Consider the following 25,570-nt stretch of genomic DNA (forward strand, 5'->3'; position numbering starts at 1 on the left):
ATAATTGATTGAGCCTTTCTCGCATCCTGTCGGCGGAGCCTGCAATATGCCAATAAATTGAGCAGCTTTGCTGGTCTGTAATTTCATTTAAATAACATCGAACCATTTGTTCTGATTTTTTAAATGTTATTTCAAAATTGAAGTAATGAAACACAATACATCTTTTTTTGCTAGCAATATTCAATAAATTTTTATCCAGCTCGGTGCGTATCAAAAATTCAATGTAAGTAATGTAACTTTCGAGTTTGCATCCCGACACACGATTAATTCGCACCGTTTGGAGAATTAGGAAGAAAGAAGAGATTAAGGAGAAAGGAGGATAATTTTAAATGTAATTTTTATTTAGGCTATGTACAACACATACGTACAATACGTGACCCTTGCTTAAAACTATGTTACGCTCGTCCGGTATGCATTTCCACTTAATTTTTAATCTTGTCCTCTCGACACAACGTGACGCGTGTAATTTCGTGTGTTGGACGTGCGCTCACGTGCACGCTTTGTGTGTATTTTGTGTGCGTGTGTGTGTGTGTGTGTGTGTGTGTATCCGTGCATGTGTGAGTGTACCGTGTACGATATGTTACAAACTTTTTAGGAACATTTCTCGTGGAATGCCGCGAGCGGTAATAATAAGGTCGCAGCGAAACTACACGAAAACAATGCGCAGTCGTCTGCAGCTTCATCCTCGAGTCGATATATTGATTAGACAGTTATCGAAAAATGACACCAATATAGACGATTGTTGACTGGACAGATTCCGAATATTTATGACTGAAAGGCGCCAGGGAGAAGTCGCGAGTCGCGCGTTAATTAACCGTTTGCCGGTTTGCGCCCCGCTCGTGCCCCGCTGCAAAACCCCTCTCTTATGTCTCCGCAGAATTATGCAATTTGTGATACTAGGATGAATAGATATTTGTATTTATTACGAAAAAGTTTCACACATAAAAGTTCGCACGCGTTTATGGTATATTTCTCAGAATCGAATACTTTAACGGAACAATAGTTTGTTTTCTTGATAAAAAGCTATATAAAGCGCACGCGCTTGTAATGATATCGCAATGGAATTAATGTAGGATTTTGTCGACGCGGAAGCTCAAAGTGCAAACGGTTAAAGCGACGAAAGCTCCGATTCTGCTTTTACACGCGGGAAAGCATCCGGACGACGAACGATATCGCAATAATTAACCGGTTTGCGGCAACAGAGTGAATAATGCACCGTTCGGCAACCGTCTCATCGACGATTTTCACTGCGTGATATTCCGCAAATTACCTCGTTAATAATACATAATCGTCTGGCTCATTCCGCGCCTCTGCGATACCCCCGGCCCGGGATCGTTTTCTGCCTGGAAATCATTCGGCCTGTTGATGCAATCGGTTCGACTATTACGAGGACAACATTGTTACACGATACGATCTGTTAGCGATAATTACATATTTAATCCTGGATATGGATGAGATAGAGTGCGACCCCCATCTGTCTCGTTAAAACTCCGTTGGCTCGGTGGGCACCCCCTCGTGATATCGTAGGGCCTGTCGTCTGTCGTGCGTCCAATTGTCCAGGCACCGACCTCTCCGATGAGACTTTTTGCGCCTTGCAAGCGCAAAACAAATTTACCGTCTTATTCGTGCACCTCCCGACGATCGACACTCGCGGAAGCAGTGGTGAGCGAAGTCAGAGAGATCTCGTTTCTCTTCGCCTAACGAATTCACCCCTCCGCGATCCGTCCGTTTGTGGGGCCTAGGCATTACGACGCCGGATACTTTCTCGGGGTGAAATGAGAGAAGGAGCCGTCGCACACAAATCTACATAAACTGTCCAGGGTAAATTAATTTCTGTCGGACAATTCTGAATGTCTTGTTAATCGACACGCTTTTATGCACGTCTCTAAAACTGACACGAATCTAAAAATATAAACGATGCTATCATCAACGCTTATCCCGATGTCGCGTATCTTTGATAATTTTTATTCTAATACGAAGTTTTAGTCTGTGTCTCACGTGTGCCGCTTTCGAGATTAGATATATATATATATACTTACAGAGTTCAGCATATCGCGTGATGAAACGCAAGATCGTCGTTCGTTCTTTCCGTCATTTCTTATTTTTAAGTCGACGCGACGCGCCCCCGCGTTAATTTGCGTGCGACGGCGTCCGATCCGCGCGCAATAAGAGGTGAGTTTCGGCAATCCGCTCGTCGCGACACGGGGAAACCCTGGCGCCCCTCAAATTTTGAACGCAAAAACACTGTCAGATCCCCACCGTCTCCTTCCAACGCGTCCCCCTCCCCCCCTCTTTTGGTTTATCCAAAATCGTGGTCAACATAAGCACACAAATCAATGCCTAATTATCATTCACTAAGGGTATGCTTACACTTTTAAAAGGACATTGAAAAATCGCATATGCTAGAGTATCTGCCGATTACGCAATCTCTATGTATCTATATCTCTTCTCTCTCTCTCTCTCTCTCTCTCTCACCCACTTATGTACAGTACCGTCCCCCCTGCTCCCCCTTTCTCTCCAATTTAGCGAAGGTGTGGCACGTATCGTTGTTAGGAGATTAACGGAATGCCGCGCGCGGAATGCGTTATGCGCGTTGCGACGCGTCTCTCTCGAACGGAAGGAACCAGAGTCGCGGGGAAAAAAGAAACGGCTACTTACACGTAGAAAATACGCGACGATCTCGCGGCAAAACCGGGCTCTACGTCACTCTGTACATACACGCTAAATTGCGGGATGTCTCTCGCCGTCCGCGAATCCAAAACGCAGGGTGTCTCGGGCAGAGCGCATTCTCTCCCGCGCGTAATAAGGAGGAAGGTAATTAAGTCTCTCTGCGCCACGAGGACCGAAGTACAAACTATCTGGCTGGAAACGCTCAAAATTTACATCGTTTCCCTTCCGCGCTGTGTGTTAAAGTAGCTTCCATTGATTCAACGTGTTCTTTGTTCGACTTATGATCGAGCTTTTCATGAAATAGCGACGATTCTCGACAGCAGTGACATTAAGCTTCATTAAAATTCAACTTAATTAAAATTAATTTGAAGAAAGGGTAAAAATATCACTGAACGACGAACGTTTTGCCCATCCGGATTGTCTCTTAACTCACTGGTAGGCTTCACTTTGACCAAATTCTGTTTCAAGTCTTATGTAAAAAAAAAAGCTTTGTTTCGCACCAATGTTTCGCGAGAGGATTTGTCAATTGACAAGAAGTATAATGTGATGCCAGGGACAACCTGTCGATCGTAATCCTAAGTCGCGGAAATTACGCGAGAAATCACGAGCAAGGATCTAAGTGTGTATGCCGATTGATATTCTGAAGCAATGTGACGCACGCACGCGTTGAACTTCCGAAATTCACGAATATACGCTCGAGATAAACACAGCCCCGCCATTTCATCGTCGCGCTTTAATCTTCAACGTCGTGCTCGAACCAAACATTCGAGTTGCCTATGGTCCGAACGAAACGCGAGCTTCTCGCACGCGTGTATATGCCTCGCGACATGTGGTACGCCGTTGCGAGTCGAGCTTGCTTATGCTGCAAGCGAGACGCGAGGACGCGTCGCGAAATCTGGATGCGAAATCGGCGCGGCCGCGCAAGCCGATTAGCGATAACGCAAATCGATTCTGTTTTTCCTTCCTCTCATTTTCTTTTCCTCTTCTTCCCTCTGCGAAACGGCAAAACGTCGATCGGGCTTCGTCGAGTTCGTCACATATCGCTCTCACACGTCTCTTCCGTCGATCGCCACGATCGGCTTTCGATCATAGGTACGCCATCGGATTCCTGACGAGATCCTCGAGTCGCCCTCTCGCCTCCGTTTACAATTATGTCTGATACTGTAACATCGGTGCGGCCAGATTCGGGTGGTGGGCTGTGTTCATTCTCAGAGCCGAGATGCTCTTGTTGTACCACTCGTCCTCCGCCGACATTCCTGAAACGGGAAAGAAAGACGGGATTTTTAAACGAAAATCACGCGAGCGCGTCAGCGGCTTTGGTAATCTCCCTCTGTTCGATCGATTTTTGAATTACACTCCTGTTTATCAATAGCGTGGTAACGAGACCGAACGTCATTAACGCGAGTTTTAATTAGTAGAACACCCACGCGACGTTACCACCCGCCCTCCCCTTCCTAATTAATCAAAGTCGGACGTCACTCGGCGCGGAGAAGTGCGGATTTCTTTTCTATCCCGAAAGAATTCCGGAGTGATTCAATTTAACCGACTTTCCGCGGTGCTTTATCGAGTCTCCGCTAATCGGTCGATTTGCTATCCGCATTAAGACGTTAAAGAGAGAGGCGTTAAGTCGTTAAGGAGAGGCGGCGAGATTGCGAGCCGCGCGCACTCTCGTACAGCAATCGCTCGCTCGCGCCGTGCAACCCCCGACGGGGGCGAGGAGGCAATTCGCGAATAGTCTTGATTCGATTTAAAAGCGATATTCCATCTCGCGCCGGAAATGGTGTAAGACGGCGCTGGGGCGGAAATGGAAGAGAGCGTCTTGGAGGCTGGCGGGGACCAGAGCGCGCGCGGCTGTGCTCTCTCGCTCTCGTGCTCTCGGGCGTCGGATTCGCGCCATTTCCGCTCCGGATTTTTGCGGAGTCATTCGATAACGTTGGGTCAGCGCCCGAGGACGGCGCGGAAACTCGCCGTGAGACGCTGGACAAGAAGAACGAGAGCCGAGCGAGGCCGAAAGAAATTAGTTTACGTCCGTGCCACATTCGCGTGATTTTCGTGAGGGGGGGGGGGCGGAGGAATTGACGTGCGGTAATCGAAAGGCAACGATCAAGTATGAAGTATAGACTCGAGACGATTGCGGGACTAATAAATGTTAATTGACGCGAAGGAAGTCAATTTACATAGTATCCTATATCATATTCTAATATCATATTCTAAAATATTAAATTTTAGGAAATTGCAGCATTTTGCCAAGGCAAATATTATGATTAAGTAAGTCACGTGGATTTCCCAAAATGTTTATACAATTTCCTAAATTTTAATGTTTAGGACACGGAGAGAATTTTCTCTTAAAGTTTACCCTGAAATCATGATAGTTGTGGGACAACATGTACCACCAAGAATTTTATGCGAGCTATTCTGATTAATATCCACCATAATAAAAAATATTAATATTTATTACATTAAAATATAAAATATGTTTGATTAATATTACTAAAATATATCTAGGAAATTTCAATAATTTTTCAAAATTTACCAATCTGCTTGGTAATTTTTATCACGTTGTTTGTAAAATGTCTTTTGTAAATTTTAAAAATTTCTTGGTCGCCAAGTTGTCCCAAGTTTGTAGTGAATTTGAGGGTAAAATATAACAAAAAATTCTCTCCGTGAATATGATATAGAATGTTATATTAAATTGACTTCCTTTCGTTTTACTCTTCCAGCAAAATTAGCTACTATTTATATATAGCACTAGCTTAATGTAATACATCTTAGATTCAATTAACGCGATTCTAAGTTTAGTATAAAGAACCGTTTAGACAAGTGGGGACATTAAAATATCGCGGCTATAAAAAATACTCTAAATTTCAGGAGCCGCGATCGAGGCCGCGTTTGAGATGCAACGAAATGCCACACGATTCGGTCCCGCGCGAAAAAGTGAAATCGGTTACCCACGAACGCGAGAGAGGGTATCAAGGAGATATTTGTGGGATTAAGGGCATTTGCATAATCCTTGACCCAAATGAGAGTGCAACCGCGCTCACGGAGCAGCCATTCACCGCCGTACTCATTTTACGCACACCCAAAGCGCTGGCGTTGCATTATTTATGACTCACCCATTGCATCTTGTCGCATGCCGGTGACGGCCGACATATTCGACGCTGAATGCGACATGGAGAACGGCTGGGTCATGCTCGGGTAAGACGTCGTGCCCATCTGAAACATTCGTGCGTCGCGATTAGCAACACTGCAGATAACTCCGATCCGCGATTTTGGAGATCGGCCACGATTTACCACGTCCCGCGATACCGCGATCCCTTCTAATCGGGCGACATTAATAATATATTAATGGCACGTTGTATAAAATTTGCCGCGTTTAAGGAAGGGGAGGGGGAAAGATGGACGCGCGGTGTTAATGTCAGATGTAATTAATTTCCGCGAGCGTGAAATGAGCGAACGAGCGAAAATGGATTCCGCGATATATCAATGAGATTACGGAGTTACCCCCGCGCGGTTCGAGCGGCCGAGCTGGAACAACGAGAGGAAAGTAATGCGGTAATTAACGTGTGTGAAACATAATTATCGGCTAGAAACCGCTCTTACGTATTTCCCACTCATCGTCGGCGGTGGCAAACGCGAAATCGAATGCGACGGGTGGTTTCATTATAAAAATTAACCGTGTAATACGTTCGGAACTGATGGAAATTAATAATGTGTCGCGGTATCTATTTCCCGCCCGTAATCAATTTTCCAACGCGTTACGTGATTCTACGGTGATATCACGATTATTAAGTGCAATTCCTGACGAAGATATAGGGATGAAAGGATCCTCTGAACCATTAAAAAAATTTGCGCGACGGTAAAATTCACTTTGTCCACCGTTTTTCCATCACCGATCATTGTGAGATAATTATTAATTGTGAAATTATTAATTAGAGAATAATCATTACGTGTTAGTTTTCCTTCACACGTCGCTGCAGGACGCATTACTACTAAATATTTGAAACCCTCAACAGAAAGAAAATGGATATATAAGTACATATATCGACGTATTACGCGGCAGAAAAATTTCGTAAATTACTGTCTTAGATATTCATGGATCATTAGAGATGAAGGATAACTAATATAAGATTCTTTTTTTCGGGGGGGAGGGGGGCGAAACACGCTTGCGAATTATCGGCTCAATTAAAGCGGTAGGCATTCGGTAATCCGGCCGACCCAACTAATCAGCCGAAATGCAATTTAGCTATATCGACCGATAGCGATGCGCCGGACGTACGCTCAGGTGCACTCCAATTTAATACCTCGGTTAAAATCATTAACGAGAAACGCATCGAATTCATTCCCGATATGTGGAACCTTCGAAACGACGAACGAATCTACGATTGCGCCGAAATCTTTTAATTTCCGGGCTTTGCCATATCGGCGCTTCTGTCAAACGGCGCGTTTTGATAGCAGGCCACTTCTCGGGAGAAACATTTATCGCAACACTATTGCACTACTTCTAGAAAAAGTAGTAATATTATCTAATAGTGATATATAAAATAACATGAATAACTATAACATATTAAACAATACGCACGAAATTCGAATGAAACGTTTGAAACGATCTTTCTGCTTCCAAATAACTTTAAAAATGTTTTTCTTCCATGTATGTGTCTGCACAAAGATCCATGTAAGCGCGATAAGTAGGATGTACTTCTCTGGGATGACAATTGTAATTCTTGTTTATATTATTTACTTGCCATTATCGGAGACGTGTCTTCGCGCTGAGTGCATTGGTGAGCGTGCAAAGCGGTGGGTATCGATAATAATGAAATTTCGGAAGCGTCCTGCGCGTCGTAAGGGAGCCTCACCTGGGGATAACGATTTATGCCATTTATGCTGTTGTGAGGATGGGGGTAGGGTTGATAACCTCTGCTAGCACCAGGATAGATATTCCTCATCATGGCACCTTGGCAGGCGGGAATTGGTGTCAGAGCTTTCTGCAGCTGCTTCTCCTGCTTCCGGTATTTCGCTCTTCTGTTCTGGAACCAAACCTACGGAGAGAGACGAAATGTGGCGTAAACAAACGGACGGCGATGTATAACTAACAAATAAATTATTTCGATCTCCGCGTGATGTGTAACGTCGTTTGTGCGTTTAAAGTACAGATGAAGTTTGTGTCATTCTTGCTTCGGTTACTGGACATAATTTTGATCCAACATTATAATCGCTACTTTAATTAAGTATATTTGGTAGAATGTGATTTCATATTACACAAACAATCAGCAAGGCAAAATAGTTACATTTTTATTCTTCTCGCAACGTAGATTTATAGCGTCTATAAAAGAATTTAGAACAGCTTCGAAATGACTTGAATCTAATTAATGCATTAATTTTTCTGGCTCCACTAATGTAAACCGTTCAGAATCAGAATAAACAGAAGCATGCCAAGATCCGATCTCGCGCTTACAAAATTAACATCCCTTTAACTCCAGAATGTTTCAAATATCGGATCTCCCACACTCTCTATCTTTTTTTTAAATATTATTATACGCGAAACATATCAATCCGCAAAACTTTTGATACGTAGAGACGTTTGTAAAAGTAATTGTTTTACGCTCGTAGCAAAATGGCGACCAAGAAGCTAATAAAATGGTGTATATGGCACCGACGCACCAAGTATTTGAGAGCATCGAGTTAATGGTCCTCGTCGATCAAAGAAGGGACACAAACCTCTTGGGCCGAAAAGCACCCTCTTTTTTTTCTTCACTCAAACGGGATCCTAAGTTTACTCCCCCCCCCCCCGCTTCACCCGGTAACCCAGGGCGGTTTACCTATCGCCATTTTGCATCGGGCAATTTCCATTGTTTCGCGGGATTAGTAAACCCATATTGGGGCTTGCCTGAGCCGCCACCGGCGACTCACCCCGGCATCCACACCGGCGCGCGTTTCCGCACCCCCTCGTCTCTACCCCCCTTATCCGTTCACCTCTTCTCCTTCCCTCCTCCGTCCCTCCTGTAACCCCCGACAATCTCTCCACTCTCGCGCCCCGCCCTGCCGACCGACCCCTCTTTCCAGCGGCCCCCCCAGAAAGAGAAAAGCCTGCGGCTTCTCGTCCCGGGTCGGGGTTGGGTTGTTTCCACCCTCACCGGTGACGTCACCGGCGCCACCCGATTGGCCGATGCCGCTGCGGTGACGTCACATCGGGCTCGCTCATTGGCCGACACGTTTTATCGACATTTCTACTGTACACCCTCTCTCATCGCCGCAGAAGTGGGTGACACGAACCGGGGTGGCTCGAACGAGTCCGTTCTCTCTCAAACTCTCCCTATCTCTCTCTCTTTCTCTCTCTCGTGCGCGCGCGCGCTGGCTGTATCTTTCTGGTTCGCCCTCTTCTCGGCTCTATCACTCTTTGTGCGGAAGCATGGCGCTTCCGAAGAGTACCTCGTGAAATATCCGCAGCGATGTTCTTGTATCAAAAACCGGATGCGAGAGGGAAAAAAAATTCACTATATATCTGCAGAGAAGAAAAGAATTTTCATTATAAGGCCACAAATGATCATCTTGCTTCGTTTATTGTTTATCGAAGTCAACAACTTCGTTTATTTTTTATTACTCTTAAAATTTTTGTTGATTATTTAATAGCTGTAAACTTGGCCTCGAAAGTTATGCATCTCTCTCTCACTATTTCGTTTGAAGGCAAAACTATTTCCAATCGCCAAAAATTCCCTACGTGAAAACATATTTAATTATTTGAAGCACTCTTCCGAATGTTTTATATCAATTGATAAGGATTTTATTTTAACTTCAACATAAAAAGAAATTTTGTGATCATTTCAATCAATCATCTCAGTTAATTATAAAGTAATCCTTATGCTAATTTATTAATTAGCCCAACGACAGACGGCGCCAGAGAAAGGTCGTCATCTACGTCAAGTTCTAGGTATCTCGCGTCAGCCCACGCCGAAGAGATCAACACCTACACGAGAAATTAATAGTTCATCAGCGGTGGGATTATTTCCGTCAGTGATCGCATATATTACAGCGTGTTGCCGCGTCTTTTGACGTCACAAATAGTCTTTGTACAATAGTCTTTGTTAATCTGCAAATTTCGATACAAAATGTAAAGGAAGTATTTAATTTGGTAGAAAAGTCACTTATACTTTGCGCGAGATACATTTTAATATGATGTAACGCGGTAAAAAAAAAACTAATCCTTATTCCTATTAAATTAGCTAGACTGTTAGACGGATGACAAATAGATGTGTATATAGGTATGGTATTGAGAGCCGAACAAGTTAGGGAAGTAATTTCGCGCAGTTACAATTGAATTTTATTTAGATTGTCTTCCTTGCCGTCGAGTTGGGTGGAATCGTAAGTCGCGGGATCAGCGAGTTGATTCCGATATTAAATGTTACGATGAAATAGAGCGGTTGTTTTGAGAAATACACGTAATTCACGATTTGATTATTTAATCGAGTATATGAAACAGCAAGTTTTTTTGCTATATACAGAATCGAAAATTCCGAATATGACAATTGATTTTACATCACGTAGATACACTCAATTATCGTGACAGTTGCACTCAATACGGAATGTAAGAACGGCATAATAAATTCATATATTTTCACGAAAGATCGGCAATCTTACGTAGAAGATTGCAACAAATAAAATTTTACAGCAGAAATATAGAAATATCTATAGACACGCGCCGCGCGGAGTAATGAAGTCTTATTTAGATTAAGTTCTTGCCGCGAAATTGGCTGGAATCCGGGATTACTTAGTCGACAGAGAGACAGAGAGAACCCGGTTCGGATATGAAATATTATAGAGAATCGGGGCGATTATCGAAACGCGATGATAATCGGAATATTAATTCTCGAAGTTGAATTCAAGATCCCAACGTCGAAAGGGGATCGCTGGAAGCTCAGTGGCCGTGGATTACAGCGGAATTATAGGCATTACCGAGTTTGATACTTCTTTCTAACGGCGTTACATAAATTTGCAAGTAAAGCGAAAGAAATATTCGCGGCAACCACGGCGAATACGGGGGACGGGGGGATGAGCGCGTACATGCGGTTTCGAAGGTGGAGGGACATTTGAAGACTCTTAACAAAGGGCTTGATTAACATTTTCATATGACGAGCGTGCATCGTTTTAACTCACATGTATGGAAATCGCGGTACGTGCGAGGCAAGTCGCATAATCAATCTCAATCCGCATTGGAATTCACGCCGCGGGACGATTTGCAATTGCATAAAACACGCTCGGCTTTCGAATAATCTGGCATTACCTCTCCGTCCGTGTATACCAACCGGAGGCTCCGCTAGCTCTAAATATGCATGTATATAGAAAATATAGTATCGATATCAAATAACATACGTGATGCTTTTTTAAGAGCGCCGAGTACTCGTAACATATGTTCCACCAGATATGAAGACAAAAGTTACATAAATGTAGCATAAAATAATTTTATAAAAGACTGACAAATATTCTTGTATAATTAAATCGTGCATTTTTTAACTGTTAGTTTTTATTAAACTATTAAAGTATTTAATTTTTTTTTCATATTTATTGAATGTACGAATGTGTGAATAGCCTAATGATTGTCATTAATATTTTCGCCAGGGCGGTTTTCAGAAAATTCGCGATAAGAACTCCATTCCCGTACGTAATTCTCCCCGGGAAATTTTTCGTCTACGTGCTTGTATTTTCGCCGTGCATATGCAAATGACATTGTCTACGCTTCGTTTAGCCCGATACCGCGTGTTTCCCTAAAATCCAAAACGAAGCGCATCTTCACTCTATCGAGAATACGGTTGTGAATAGTCATATAAATATTTATATACATACAGAGCGTTTGAGAATTGGCGAAAACTGGACAGTTTGAAATCTGCGGTTATCACAAATTCAAAAATGACGAGACACCGATAATCCTTTGGTCACAACGCGACGGCTGTAAGCGCTTGAAAATAGGCTTCTTCTCCAAGCTTTAGGGGAATAAAAAAAATTAACGGCACACGATATTTATTCCTCGAAGTAAATTCTTGACGATAATTTATTTCAGGCTTTATATTTCTATTTAGTATTCCTCGTTACGTCTTCGTTAAGCCGAAAATTTTCAACTCCAAATACTCGAAATTTTCTACGGCGCCCTTAGGTTTCCCTGCTGGTACACACCCTATACGTATACCGTACGCATTTACGGAGCGGGTAGAACAGGTTGCCCGAAGAGATCCGGTAAAAGGGCGATTCCTTTTATTTGCTCCTTCCCTAGAAGAGCTTTTCGAGAGAACATACTTGCGCGCGCGAGCGAGCGCGCCCGCGTCCCTTAAGGCGCGCACTCTGCAAGAACTGGAAAGCTAAGAGTTCGTAATTCAATAACCGCGCTCTCTTCTCCTCCCGCCACGTTCGCCTCATAGAGAAAGATAGACCGGATAGGGAGAAAGAGGACGTGGAGGAGCGAGATGGCTGTCCCACGGGGGGTGCGCGGCTCAAAATGTCTGCTACTTTGAGGACCGCGACCGAGAAAACTATCCTCCCGTATGCCTGAGAGAATACTGCACTCTGATAGCTAACCCACATATACTAACCCGGGAAAATGGATACATTCCCGGTAATGGCTTTTTCATCGAAAAAGCGGAGAAGAGCGTAATATTTGTGTAATATAAGGATGTATACTACTTGCGCGTTCATTTTCGAGGCTATGAGCTACCGTGTACGACAATCGAATATGTAGTTACGCAATCCAGAACTGGCAATGAGATTCACTTAGGGCTGAGAATTTAGGATTCTTTGGAAAACTGACAAATAATATTCTATTCGAGCATTATACTAATGGAATTGCAAACTATATATCTTTATCACATCAAATCAATATACCGTTATTAAGATACATTAAATCATACAAAACAGAAGCAAGAATTCTGAAAATTTTAATTAATTTTGTATTGCGCAATTCCATGTATAATTATGTATGAAGAAATAAATTATTAAGTCTTTTAATTAAGAAAACTACATCATCTTTTATATTTTTATATATCGTCATATCAAATTTAAACTTAATAATTATCTATTCGAACTTTTTTATCTTTAAATTGAGGGGTTTGATTCAGGACTCAGGAATTTGATTCATTTGATTGCCTCACATCGAAATCAGAATAATGAGAAAGTTATCTCTACGCATCAATAAGCTCAGCGATAATTAAATACCACGAAATAATTAATAATTTGTATTCAATCGTAAGTTACTTCATAAACGCGGAAAGTAAGACCGAGGAGCACGGTGCTCGCCAGCTATTTTTGCTACTCCCAGAAATTTTCTTGTTTCCTGTCAAATAGGAAGCCGATTTTCTCGTAAAACGACCGGCAGGTAGGCTTCGATCGGAAGTCGAATCGAAGTAAAAAGGTCGAATGAAAACTCGGCTAACTCAATATCGCGGAGCTCGGAGCTCCTCCTTTCTTTTTCCTCGGCGTAATGGGATTTCTTGTGCGGTGATTCGAGAATTATTCTCTTACCATCGGGTGTTACCCGATTTTTTACTATTATTATCGTTACCGTCACAAATACTTTACGCGATCCCTCCGCATACATTATAACGACGACTTTAACGATGGAACACGTCGTGCCGTTTTTTTTTTTTCAATATACACGGTTAATATTTTCACTACCCTTCCCATCAAACACTTTAATTTAAAAAATTCTATTAAAATAAATCTACATAAAAGAATAAACGGAAAATAAGTTTCCGCACTACCTGCTTGGAAAAAATTTAGAAAAATAATTCAATAAAATCACAACTATACTCCATTTTCATTTTGCAATTGTCGAGCAATCGTGGAAAACATTCGTTCCGACCGAGAGTTTTGCTTTACCCTGCTATTAAATTTATTTGCATGCCTGTGTATACGGAGCAGCACATTACGTCTTCCTACCAAGTTTCCTGCAAACCTCACTCGAAATGACATAAACGGACGGAAACGATCCCGCGCAAGGTGCACCATGTTTCGCCTGGAAAACGCTCATTCAACGTGCACTAATAACGCGTTTGCGCGTTTAGAGAAATTGCAAATCGCGTAGGAAATTTGTGCTACCGTTAGAGACTGATCTGCATAGAAACTTTAACTGCAACCTCGTGAGGAGGATCTATTCTTGTCTAAAAATATTTCATAATTATTCAAATTCGCACAATCATCCAAAGTTATATATATTACAATTTAAGGAATAAAATTCATACACTATATTATATTATTGTGGTCAATAATTCGAGCAGAAGGGACTATTAATAGTGTCTTCAAAACGTTTGCGTGTCGTTTAGACCGTATGCGTATCCCGCGAAAGAAGTCACGAGCGGCAACGCGCGCGTCTCGGGCGCGGGATCAATGTATTTTTTAGCGAGCGCCGCGCCAATCGGGCGACATCACTGGATGTAGGAAGAGAGAGAGTTCGTCCCTTTAAAAGCTACCGCGCTAGTCACGGCATTCTGTTTCCTCAAAGATAGCGACACGGGCTGCGGAGGCGGCGAGGACGAGAGAGAAATAGACGGCGAACGAGGGTGGCAAAGTTGAGATGAGTTGGGCGCGCAGGGGGTTGGGTGACGCTGTACCGGAGGCTGCCATTATATCTGAGCCGCCATTTTAAATTGAATTTTCTCCACCCTAGATAGATCTGAAACGTCTCAGGCTTGCCGGGCTTGCTATTCCTTCCACTACGAGACGAGCGACGACGAGGGCGAAATGGCGCCGTGACGCGGGGGTAGGAGGACGGGACAGGGCGAGGGGCTCTGGAAAGAACACCGGAGGAGCGAGGGAGAGAGAGAGAGAGAGACAAGGGCCCCCTTTTCTTCCTACGTCCGCCATCCTGTCTTTTTCCTCCGTTGAGAACCCCTGTCTTGCGATGGATACCTTTCCCAAACCCTAAACCGGCCCTTCGATTCCTCCAGGGGACGGCGAAATTTTCGTTCGCCCTCCGCGTCCGCGTACGAAACGGTAGGAGGGAGTTTCTCTCCGAATTTCGCGATAGTATTAGGTACTTTGTATTGCGGTTCATCGATATTACCTCGTATCGAAATTGATGTGTCCGAATTGGATTACAATCGAACGCCATTTTGCAATAACCGATCGCTATTTTGGGGGATTTTTAACTCCGTGCGCAGGATTAATTAAGACTGAAGAACTAATTTCGCTCTAACGTTATACCGGGAGTAATCAACCGATTCGCGATCCATTTTAAGTACCTTTTTAGGTATTTAATGCGCCGATAGTTATTAACATAATCGTTAACAAAACGCGTTTATTATTTATGTGATTAAACGGGGTTTTACATTAGATATTTATAGCTCGCAGAATATCGTGAATTTCAGAAACGAATGCGAGTGGACTCGATGGTGAACGTTAATTTACCGCAGGGGGGGGTAAGAAACCAGCGGGACCGAGAGCACTTCCCAGTGGCATAAAGCTATCGAGAAAGAGAGAGAGAGAGCTCACCGCTTGAGGTAAAGCTGTCGTTCGTCGAAAGTAGTCAAAACGCGCGAGCAAATCCGCGACGACGCGAGCGTTAATTACGGCGCGCGCTTTGCAGGTTACAGATAATTGGCCGATTCTGGGGCAGCCGCGCGCCGGAAAACCAGCGACTGGAAATGACATTTAAAACTGCGAAATCCACCCCCTCTCTACCGATTTCTCTCTCTCTCTATCTCGCTCTCTCTTTCTCGCGTTTGAGGTCGAAACGAGCACAGGACCATCCGACGCGCGGGCTGCGCGGCTCCTCGCGGGCGTACGGCCCTCGGCGGCGGACACTTTGTGCATCGGTTATAACCGGCGAGCGACGAGCGCAAACCGCGTTTTACTTGGCATCGCAGTTTAACAGGGTTAAGTCGCGGCGGTTCCCGGGCTTTTAACTCAAACAACACCCCGCTGCATTATATATCAAAAGAGCGCAACGTACCGGCGACTGTTTTAATATGTACCGCTCGGCTCGGAATTCGGTGCCCCGGTGCGTACGCGAACCGGTCCTGCACTCTCTCTCTCGCTCTTGCTCTCGCTCTCTCACCCCCTCATTCCGCATCCCGTCCATTCCACCACCTCCCCGACAACCCCTTTCTACCTCTCATTACCAAATCCTCCGCTCTTAATGTCATCACAAACCGCACCGCTGTCGTAGAATTCGCGTTTTCCATGTCGGAGAAATTAAAATTTTGAATGCCATAATTTCCCGTAATATGTATATACGCAATCCTTTTTCTTCGTATAAAAAAATATATATTGTACTTAAAAAAATGGAATACCAAATGTGTTTCTTGTCTCGATCGAAGCCAGGAACACCGTCAAATTTTATCGTTCACAGTTTACGCAGATTCTTCGGTGTATATCGAAAAGTATGTTGAAAAACCTCTCCGTCCCCTCTGATCGATCCCACGACCCTCAAAGAATATAGGGTGTCTTGGACCGACATTTGCGCTCGTAATTTCATTTCGTCACCCCACATGCGTCTTTGATTCAATTACACAGTGAGTCACAGTCAAAAAGATAGGCAGGAGATAAGTATGTCTATAAATTTTTCGGCCTCGTCCGAACGTCGGCCAACGAAGCACGATCCTCGCTGCAAAATTTTAAACATCTACCCTTAATACACGAGCGTTATATAACAAATATAATGTCCAAAAATTATGTAATAACGAACAATGTATCAAAATCATCTATCGTGGCTTATCTATCAATTAAATCTATTTGGATTATCAAAAACCGACGCTAGATTTTAATCTTTTTCAAATACACTGAAACAGTATTGTTCACTACGGATTGGATCGTACGTATGGGGATGATTTTTCGGAACTCTCGAAACGAAAGAAAAAAACCGGTTTATTTTTCTCATAACAGCGAGAAGCAGCGCACTCACCTGAATTCTGGCCTCGTTCAATTTGGTAGTCCTCGCCAATTCCTCCCTGCAATATATGTCCGGATAATGGGATTTTGCGAACGCGGATTCCAATTCTGCCAGCTGCTCCTGCGAAACAATTGGAAAGCCGTGGTAAAGGCCGATTTGGACTGTCCGGCAGGAAATTTCGACGCGGTACGAAAGATTGGAGGTAATCGAAATGCCGTTAACGATCAAAGGGCCGACGTTCTCCGAAGGAACGCACACGTTTCTGAGATATCAACGCAAGGATGAGAAAAGATACCGAAGAAGAGACACCAAGAAAGACATCTTCGATTACTCGCAAGAATCCTCTTCTAATAATTTAAAAAAATAGCTTCGCAAATATTATACCAACCTGAGTGAAGGTAGTCCTGTGTCGCCGTCGGGCGGGTGTTGGACAGCTAGCTGTGGTAGGTGTGTGACCAATGTGAGGACTGGAGGCGCAGGGGTCGGGCTTTAACTTCTTAAAAGCGCCTTCGGCTCCTGAGAAAAGGAGAAAAGCAACTTGTAACATTTTCACGAAACCAGAATAAGACTGTTGTCCAATTATGTTTTCAAAAAAAAGGCTATTTCTTCGAAAGAAAAAAGAAAGAGAAATGAAATTTACGCCATCGTATTATTTGCTTTATGTTAAACTGCGATAAATGTCTGTGTCGATGACGTCAGATAAATTTCAACTTCATTAACATTGAATTGCACAATTGTATTTCGCGTGAGTGTGTAATTACTTCGCGCATTTCACGAATTGAATTATCCGCCGATTGCGCTTGAAATTATTTTAATGGCGTATTAGTGGCGGGTCAAATAATATATTGAGTAGCAAAATTGCATGTCGATTAGATACCGTAATAACAACGTGTTAAGTTGTACGTAATTTCATTTATATTGTAAAAATAACTTGCCTAGATAATTCATCTTGCGTAATGCGGAAAGCGATATATCGTTCCATCCTGAAAAAGATTCAGCCTACATTCTCCTTCTTTTTAGGCAATTACGATCGCGCGCTTATTGAAATAAGAAGAATTTCTCTCGACGAACCGCGAATATATATACGTAAACAAACTCGGCATAATTCCGCGATCGTCCATTTCAAAACGAGAAGTGGCCCGCGAAAGAGCGCAATGGTACCAGAACCCAGGGAGAGAATTCTTTTTTCCGCGGCCAAACCGAGTTACCTGACAGTTTCCCCAGGCCCCAACGTAATAAACAAACTCCGTTAACGACGTCCGGACGTAAACGCTTTTCACACGTGGGAAAGAGTCAGCGTTTCTCTCTCTCTCTCTCCGCGCGTATTGTCCGCCCCGTAAAGACGACGAAAATTCAGGCACGGCGCCGAAACGGCGCCGAAACTCGATTTCCCGTATCGCCTTTCATTGCCGGCAAAATTCGATATTCGACGGGAAGGCGCGATCCGCCGAACTTTCGACCTCCGACGCGAGAACTCCGTGGCCGCCGGTCGCCGCCTTCGCCGTCGTCATCGTCGTCGTCTTCGTCGCCTGCCGCGCGGTGCGGCGCGGCGCGGCGCGGCGTCGCGGCGCCGGCTTTATGAACGAACGTAGATACCTACCAGGTCGTACCGACCCGGGGTAAGCGTGGCGAGCGAAGTCCCTCGCACTATGCTAACTTGGTTAGGGCGTTAATGACCTAATCATGTTACATGCTGATTCAATGTTCAAGGATGAATGCTGTCCACTTTACATACCTTGCCCGGTTACCCGATGAACGAGGAAACTCGGTCAAGTTCAGCGAAGAAGGCGAAGGGCCCCGTACGACCCGCTTCTTCGGCTACCCCCTCTCCCCCGCGCTTTACGACATTACTCTCACGCCGTTTTTTCCTGTTTATATTCCTTTTTTTTTTAATCAGAGATTTTTCCAAGACGTTTAATTTCCGAGAGCTTCTTCAAGTAATAATTTCGTTGATATAACTTCGGAAATATGTCTGATTTTTTATGTACCCAAAGTATAGATAAAAAATAGATACTAAAAAGCTTTTTTTGCAAATTTATTCGATACGATATAAGAAAATAGAGCAAAAATTTAAAAAAAGAGGCTAAGAAGAACTCTGCGAAGTATTCGATGATACGTAACACGTAATTAAATTCTGAAAGTTATGATAACGCGAACTGGAATTACTTTGTTCCATTAAAATTATATCCTGTTTTAACGCAATTAAAAGCTCATCCTAATTTTTTCGCGCGGGTACAGATTGAAACGAGATTTTCATAAATGATACGAAATAAAATTAATGTCTCATAAAAGGTATTGGCAAAAAAGTGTTTTTCGCGATCTTTATGATGTCGAAATTAATTTTTCCCATTAATCCACGGTGTGCGACAATGGGGTATCGGCCATTAAGGCAATGTACGTTTCTCTCTCTCTCTCTAATTTTTTGCACATCCTGTACTATAATATAAAATACTTTAATATAATATATAATACTGTAATAAGTAATATATTTAAAAAATAGTGTAAAATGTCGTTATGAACATACTTTAACTATTATCGACACGACCTTATAAATATTGATTTTGTTTATTTAATATAAAAAATCAAATGGTTTATTATTGGACCGTAAATTTAGATTCGTAAAATATATTTGCGCATTGCCGTTTCAATATATCCGGGATGTGAATCCGTTTTTATGCAATTTCAGAGTTTTCGCGATTGCAGAAAATAGGCAATTTACGGTTGTCAGTTTTGCATCTTTGACGTAGAAATCTGCTCAAATATTATATTCTTGCAAACTACGTTTGTTAAAACGAGTACGCTATAAAAACAAAATATAAACGTTTATCAAAGAGACAATAGATATTATTACAATCACGAGATTACTGTTGAAAAACATAATAACTATCTTCGATCGTTATCATATTGAATAAATGACAATTCGAAACTTGATATAAAAATAATTTTCTACAAATGTCGTAAATAAAAATTTAAAAAAATTTATACCTTAGAACATTTTTATTTCTCCGCAAGAAGTTTAAAGAAAGAAAATCTCTTTATATCAGGTTGTATTTTATTAATGTTTAAACAAATGACAAATGCTATTAGATGCTATACAAGCGTAAACATTTATTTTAAAATATAATTTTCTGAAAACATCTTTCTTTTAAGATTAGGACAGAGAAAAACTCAAGTTACAATATCATACTTTAAGATTAGAAATTCTAATTTGGGTTTTTGTAAATCTTAATAAAATTTACAAGCAGTTGAGAAAATAATTCAAATTTTTCAATTATCAAGAATATAGTATATTCTAGTCTTACGTACAAGCCATTTTTTTTACGTTTAGAATAATTTGAAATTGATTCTCTTCCTTCGATCTAACTTGATCGAAGAATTCATAGATAAAGAATAGCCATGCACGTTCTAGAAACTGCATTACGATTTCCCACAACAGAGGAAACTCGCGATCGGGGGAGGGGGGGAGGGATGGGCAAAGTAGAGTAGAGACAATAAAATGTCAGCGAAACGGCACGAAACCGTCCAGCCGTTCGCAGCCGAGTTAACCCTTTGTTAAGGGCGAAGTTACAAGCTGTTCGCCGACAATCTCGACGAGCGGGCACTCGAGAAAGGCCGGTCGAAAAAGAAGGGTGGTGCGCTGGGTGCATTGTAGACGCGGCGCGGCGCCCCGGCGAACATCTGCCCCCGCAGATTTCGGAGACGGTAAGGGGGCCGAGGGTAATTAGCGGTGATTTTAACGCGGTGAGATCTGACACGCGCGACGAACGACACGTTTTACAGGATTACCGGTAATGCGGACCGCGGTAGCCTCCGACCTCCAGCTGCCGTCCGTCGGCATCTGCTGTCACATTAGGACGCATTATCGGCCAAAAGTGATACGCGCGTTTCCAAAATTAATTCGATGCACACGCATATATTGATCTTGTGATTTAATACAGCACACGCACACACGCACGTATTGCACCGATTTGTTTTCTTTCACGATAAACTGTGCAAATTTAGATTTGTATCAGTGACGTTGAGAAATTCTCATCCAAATTTACTTTGGAACATCTCAGTCTCTGATGCGTATATGTTACTCGAAAATGTATGTATATGTATTAAAGAGTTGACATTTGCGAGCAATCTAACGAACAAAATACACGAGACAACAGTTATTATCGACTTGTGCAAGAGACACGCAGCTTTAAGTTACTCATGAGACAATATCTTAATTTGATATAATTAAAATATTTAATAACAAATACGAAAAAGTGACAGAAAACTTCAGTAATCTTCTTCGAAATATTTAAAGTTACGCTTTTAGAACACGTGCTCGTGTATTGCACGTGTGATTAAATTTTAAATATGTCTTGCAATTAATTCGTGGAAAAAAATGGCGAGATATCAGAAGTTATTTCGAGTTATAAACGAGCGGGAACTTTTTTTCGTGAAAAGTTCTCTGAGCTTCAAAAGAGGGGGGCAAATAAATAAAGAAACTTCACTCTTCACTTAATTCCAAGTACTTTAAAACAGTTTTAATTTCAAATTTAGTTATCAAGACGTTAAACTGTAAAAACTGAAAAATAGCTGCAAATGATAACTTTCACCTAAGACATTCTCCTAAGAATTTTTATCAGATTTGAATATTATTGTTTTCCTACAACTATTAAAAACTATAGATCGCAGTGGTTATCTCAGTAATACATATAAAACAATTAAACGCGCAAAACGAATCCATCTTTCTCCGACAATTAGTTGCAGTTGTAGTTGCAGGCCCAACGATGTTACGGGTCACTCGACAGGAAGAGTGAACACTCCTGTTTTAAGGAGGACACGGGAAACGCGCGCCAGAGAAGACCGTCGCTCGAGTACTTTTAATACCCGGGAGAACGCGCGAGGGGGTTAACGACATTAATTTTTCCCTCCACCGCCGCCCCGTCCTCGTTTTATCCCGCTACCTCTTTTTCCTCTCGTCGCGAAGCGGCTGTCGGATTTTCATTTGCATGAGAATCCCGCGGTAGTCTCATTTCGTTTCCGGGAACCCTGACCTTGAAGGGTGCGACGGAGCGTAGGATATCGCCGCTTGCGGATCGAGGTGCCGCCGCGCGAAATTCATTTTCGGATATAATAAGGCCGAAAAAACCCTAATCGCCGTTGCGACCGACCTGTTGAACTCCATATTTATCGAATGCCATATAGCCTTTGCACAGAAATGAGAATATGCATTAAGAACTGATTGCAAAGTGTGTATACAAAGTGCATATATTAATTTATTTAATTTATTATAATTATAGATGACATCATTTAATTAGCAAAACTTAGTCGTTGAAAATGTAACAGTCTTGTGGAAAACGTCTAATCTCTTTACTAAAGATTTAATGAGTTTAATATTGGGTCGCGATTTAGAAATTAATAAGAGCCTAATATTAAAGTGATTTTAATTAATTAAAATTGAGGGTGACTTATAGTCACAATATAGAAGACAACTATGCTGTGTCTTTGCATTTGTTTTGAGATAATGCGATAACTCGGCGATATGCACATTTAACAAGTGCATATCGACATTTCAGACATATCGAAGGGCGCGCATTATGAAATATGAGTGTCACGACTGATTTATCGGCAGAAAAGTGAGAGGAAATCGGAGATGAGCCCTTTCATACGATCCCGATTCCGAGTCTTTCGAATCATCGAAACCGGGGGCGGCGAGACTCGTCACGCGTGCAAGCTACATCCCGACATTTCGAGCCCACCCCATTAGCGGCACCCTCGGTGCTAAGCTCCCTTAAGCCCTACTAGCACATAATAATAGTCCATAGAACAGGTACCACCATATGTCTGGTCCATACCCGACCCATTGTCAACACTTCGGGCTGGTCGTGTTGCACTGCGTACGCGTGCTCGAGGCTCAACAAGCGGAAAATACGTCTATCTCGAGATGGCACGATGTCCATTTCTTTCCTAACGACAATATAAAAGCACGATACCTCAAAAGTTACAGAAGTGTGTCGAATGACTCCAGATTAATTTTATCGCGTTCTTTTGTAGAACATCGTCATTTGCGTGTCGAAATAATATTTACTTCTTTTTATTATAAAACGTTATTAATCGATTACTATACATTGTTTTGAGCAAAGGTTTAATACAATTTTGATAATGCAATAAATTTGTGTGTGTAGGCTAAAAACAAGAGAAACAACAAGTACCAATAAATAATGGTATGAAATACGAAAGGAAGTTACTGAAGTTTCCAGTGTAATTTTGAAGTTAGCGGTGGAAGAGAGATGTTACTCAGAGTTAATATTTCATGATTTTTTTTCCGATTTGAATCACAAGTGCGCTTCGATAAAACCATAAACTTATTGCTCGCTAATTTACTTCTTATTTAAATAATAACGCAGGATGCGCAATGGACTTTGACTACAGTTCTCGGCAAAGTGATATGCGATACTCACCGACGGTGGTGGTGGCCCCGACGCTGCTTCTACCGGGCGTCGCGGCGGGCGTCGGCGGGCTCGCCTCGAGGCCCTGATGCACCCCGTACAGGCCGAAGTCCTGCTCATTCGAGCTGGCGCTACTGCACTTCCTCTTCTCCTGATTGTGATTCAGATGGAAGCTGTCGTTCTCGACCAGGCCGACGCCGAGCAGACCCAGATTCGGCCTGAGCTCGTCCATCAGCTTGTTCTGGCCGCAATTGGCAGCCGCCGCCGCGGAGAAGTTGAGCTGACGGCTGAAGATCGCCGGGAATATGTTGAACTGCTGGTGGTCGAGGCTGAGGGCGGTCGTCGGCAGGGACGAACCGCCGCCGCCACCGCCGCCGCCGCCGCCGCCACCGACGGAGGTACCACCGACGGAACCGACGCCGCCCGCACCGGGACCCCCGGTACCTCCGGACAGATCGTTAGCCAGGGTGATGCCGGGGTGACCTGGTCGAGGTAGCGCGTAGCTGGAAGCACCTGAGCGAGCACTCGACCACCTACGAAGACATCTTCCGACGCGAGTCTACGATGAGGGCGCGCCGCGTCCGCCCTGCGGATACGCACTATGTTATTCTCCCTTCGAGCACCGACGCGCCGAGAAAGCGTCGAGAGAGCCCCGGTGGTTATCCTAGAGATTCGTTATCCTCCGCGGCGAATGGTGACTTTAACGAAGGGCTGGGTCGCGAGTCGCGAAAAAGACTCTTCTTGCCGTTCACCTTTTGAATTCTTCAAAACAATTCACCCTTCGAGTTAGTTAGAACGATTCGAAGGAAGAATATGTCTCGTTTGCGCTGTTATATTTTTATTAATAGTCCGGTTGGGTGTCTTTAGATACTTCCCTCTTCTTGAACATTCTTCTCGAAACACTTGTGCGTCGCGCGCCTTTGATATCACTATCGTTGAAAGTTGTGGTATTTGTTATCGTGTAATTAGTATCGATGCAGCATCCATTTATCGACTAGTTTGAAGGATTAGATTAAAATAATTACGAAAAATATTGCTTATCGATTTAGATTAGTCCGTGTTTCAACTGCTGGCTCAATCTCAGTGATCTTCGAATATCAGAATTACACGTCTCTCAGAGGTTTGATAATCAATATTAAATGAACTTCGACACGGTACTATTAATCTTCGTAAAAATTTACAGGCAGCAATGGATTCTCACAACAGTTAATCTTATCTGCTAGTAACAACTTAGTCCATATCTGTCCATATCCAACTGGCGGTCCATTTTGTATCTAACAGAATGGACATCTACGTCGGAGATTATTTACTAATAAGGATTAATTAGTCCGAATATACTTCAACTATGCTCTTTTCAAACAACTGTAGTTCCTGATGCACTTGTGACAAACGTAGACACGCGTTTCTTGTATTCTTCTCTTCGTGATGCCCTTTGGAAGATGTCCACGTAGGTTTCTTCAAGAACTGTTCAGTTAAGAAATCCAATTCGAAGACACATGTGTAACATCAAAGACACGCTCTTCTTCGTTGATAATCGCCCGTTACTTGAAAGTCCATTCGATATTGCTCCTTGGATGTAACACGTACGTGAATAATTAGAACAGGTACACGATACCACGTTCCAGGTTTCGTGAATCGCGGAGGACACACGAGTCGCGGCAGATGATCGACGCGAATCTGGAATTCGGCCGCGATTCAAATCTGATTATCCCGTCGATCCAATTAGAAGGGTGCGCGGACCCCCGTGAGGGGGGAGGCAGAGGCTTCGTTTCGTCGAACGCGCGTCCGCGATCAGCTGGCCTTGAAAATTCGAATATCGGAGTAATTGGCGAGAAATGGCTCGGTGTGAGGAAATGGCGCGCACCGCGAGACAGCGTACGACGACGGCGACGAGAACGAGGACGAGGACGATGACGACGCCGACGGCGAAAACGAGGACGACGAAGGCGACGTGCACGACGCGCCCTTCCGTCCTTTCTTCCTTCCTTCCTTCTTTCCTTCCTTCCTGCGAAGGACAACGCGGTGGGAAAACCCGGAGACGACAAGAGCGGAGAGCGAGTCAGAGGGGGCGACTGCTCGCCGTGAGTTCTTGTGGGATTCTGTCCGCGAAATGCAGTTATCCCGGTGACTCCGCGCGGGGGTGAGCGAGCAGAGTACGCGTACGAGGGGGTTGCCTGCCTGCCTGCCTGCCTCTCGGCCGCCGTCGTCGTCGCTTGTGGTAGGGGTTTGTTGCTCGTAACCGGTCGCTACCACCCGCGCGCGCTTTCCTCCCCTTTCGGCCCCCCGCCCGCCCGCGTTCTCTGCCCCCGCACGCCGCCGCCGTCACCGCCGCCGCTACCCTCGGCGACGCGAGGGTGCGAAGAGCCTGGCGGACGCGCTGGATTGGCCCGACGGAGGGTACGTCGCCCGGGCGACGGCCAATCGCAGGGGTCGTCGGGATGCCCGCGGCGACCCCACCGCCGCCGCCAACATGGCGCGCGTACCAATAAAAATTCCTCCAGAAAATAGCCTGCGAGCGATTTTCTTTCCGGGGCCACCAGCGTGTAGCGCTTTTCCGACCACGCACACGCTTCATCCCAGTCACCAATACGCGCGCTGGGAGGGATAT

The 25,570-nt window shown here is 43.7% G+C and overlaps 1 protein-coding gene across 1 annotated transcript; it reads right to left on the minus strand.

Moving 5' to 3' along the window:
• Positions 1 to 320: 320 nt before the first annotated feature.
• Positions 321 to 25,157, minus strand: LOC139816859 (homeobox protein unc-42). Its single transcript, XM_071784647.1, has 6 exons — positions 22,975 to 25,157; positions 16,926 to 17,053; positions 16,550 to 16,657; positions 7,524 to 7,706; positions 5,784 to 5,883; positions 321 to 3,926 (listed from the first exon to the last, which is right to left on the minus strand). The coding sequence occupies exons 1-6, from the start codon at positions 23,192 to 23,194 to the stop codon at positions 3,820 to 3,822; spliced, it is 846 nt and encodes a 281-aa protein (XP_071640748.1). The 5' UTR covers positions 23,195 to 25,157; the 3' UTR covers positions 321 to 3,819.
• Positions 25,158 to 25,570: the final 413 nt, after the last annotated feature.

This window comes from Temnothorax longispinosus, chromosome 7, assembly GCF_030848805.1.
Source record: "Temnothorax longispinosus isolate EJ_2023e chromosome 7, Tlon_JGU_v1, whole genome shotgun sequence".
Classification (NCBI taxonomy): Eukaryota; Metazoa; Arthropoda; class Insecta; order Hymenoptera; family Formicidae; genus Temnothorax; species Temnothorax longispinosus.

Coding starts and splice junctions, on each gene's coding strand:
- LOC139816859 (XM_071784647.1), bottom strand. CDS start 23,194: ATGGACGAGCTCAGGCCGAATCTGGGTCTGCTCGGCGTCGGCCTGGTC. Junction 17,054..22,974: donor CGGGGCCACCACCACCGTCG/GTGAGTATCGCA, acceptor TCCTTTTCTCAG/GAGCCGAAGGCGCTTTTAAG. Junction 16,658..16,925: donor ACAGGACTACCTTCACTCAG/GTTGGTATAATA, acceptor ATTGTTTCGCAG/GAGCAGCTGGCAGAATTGGA.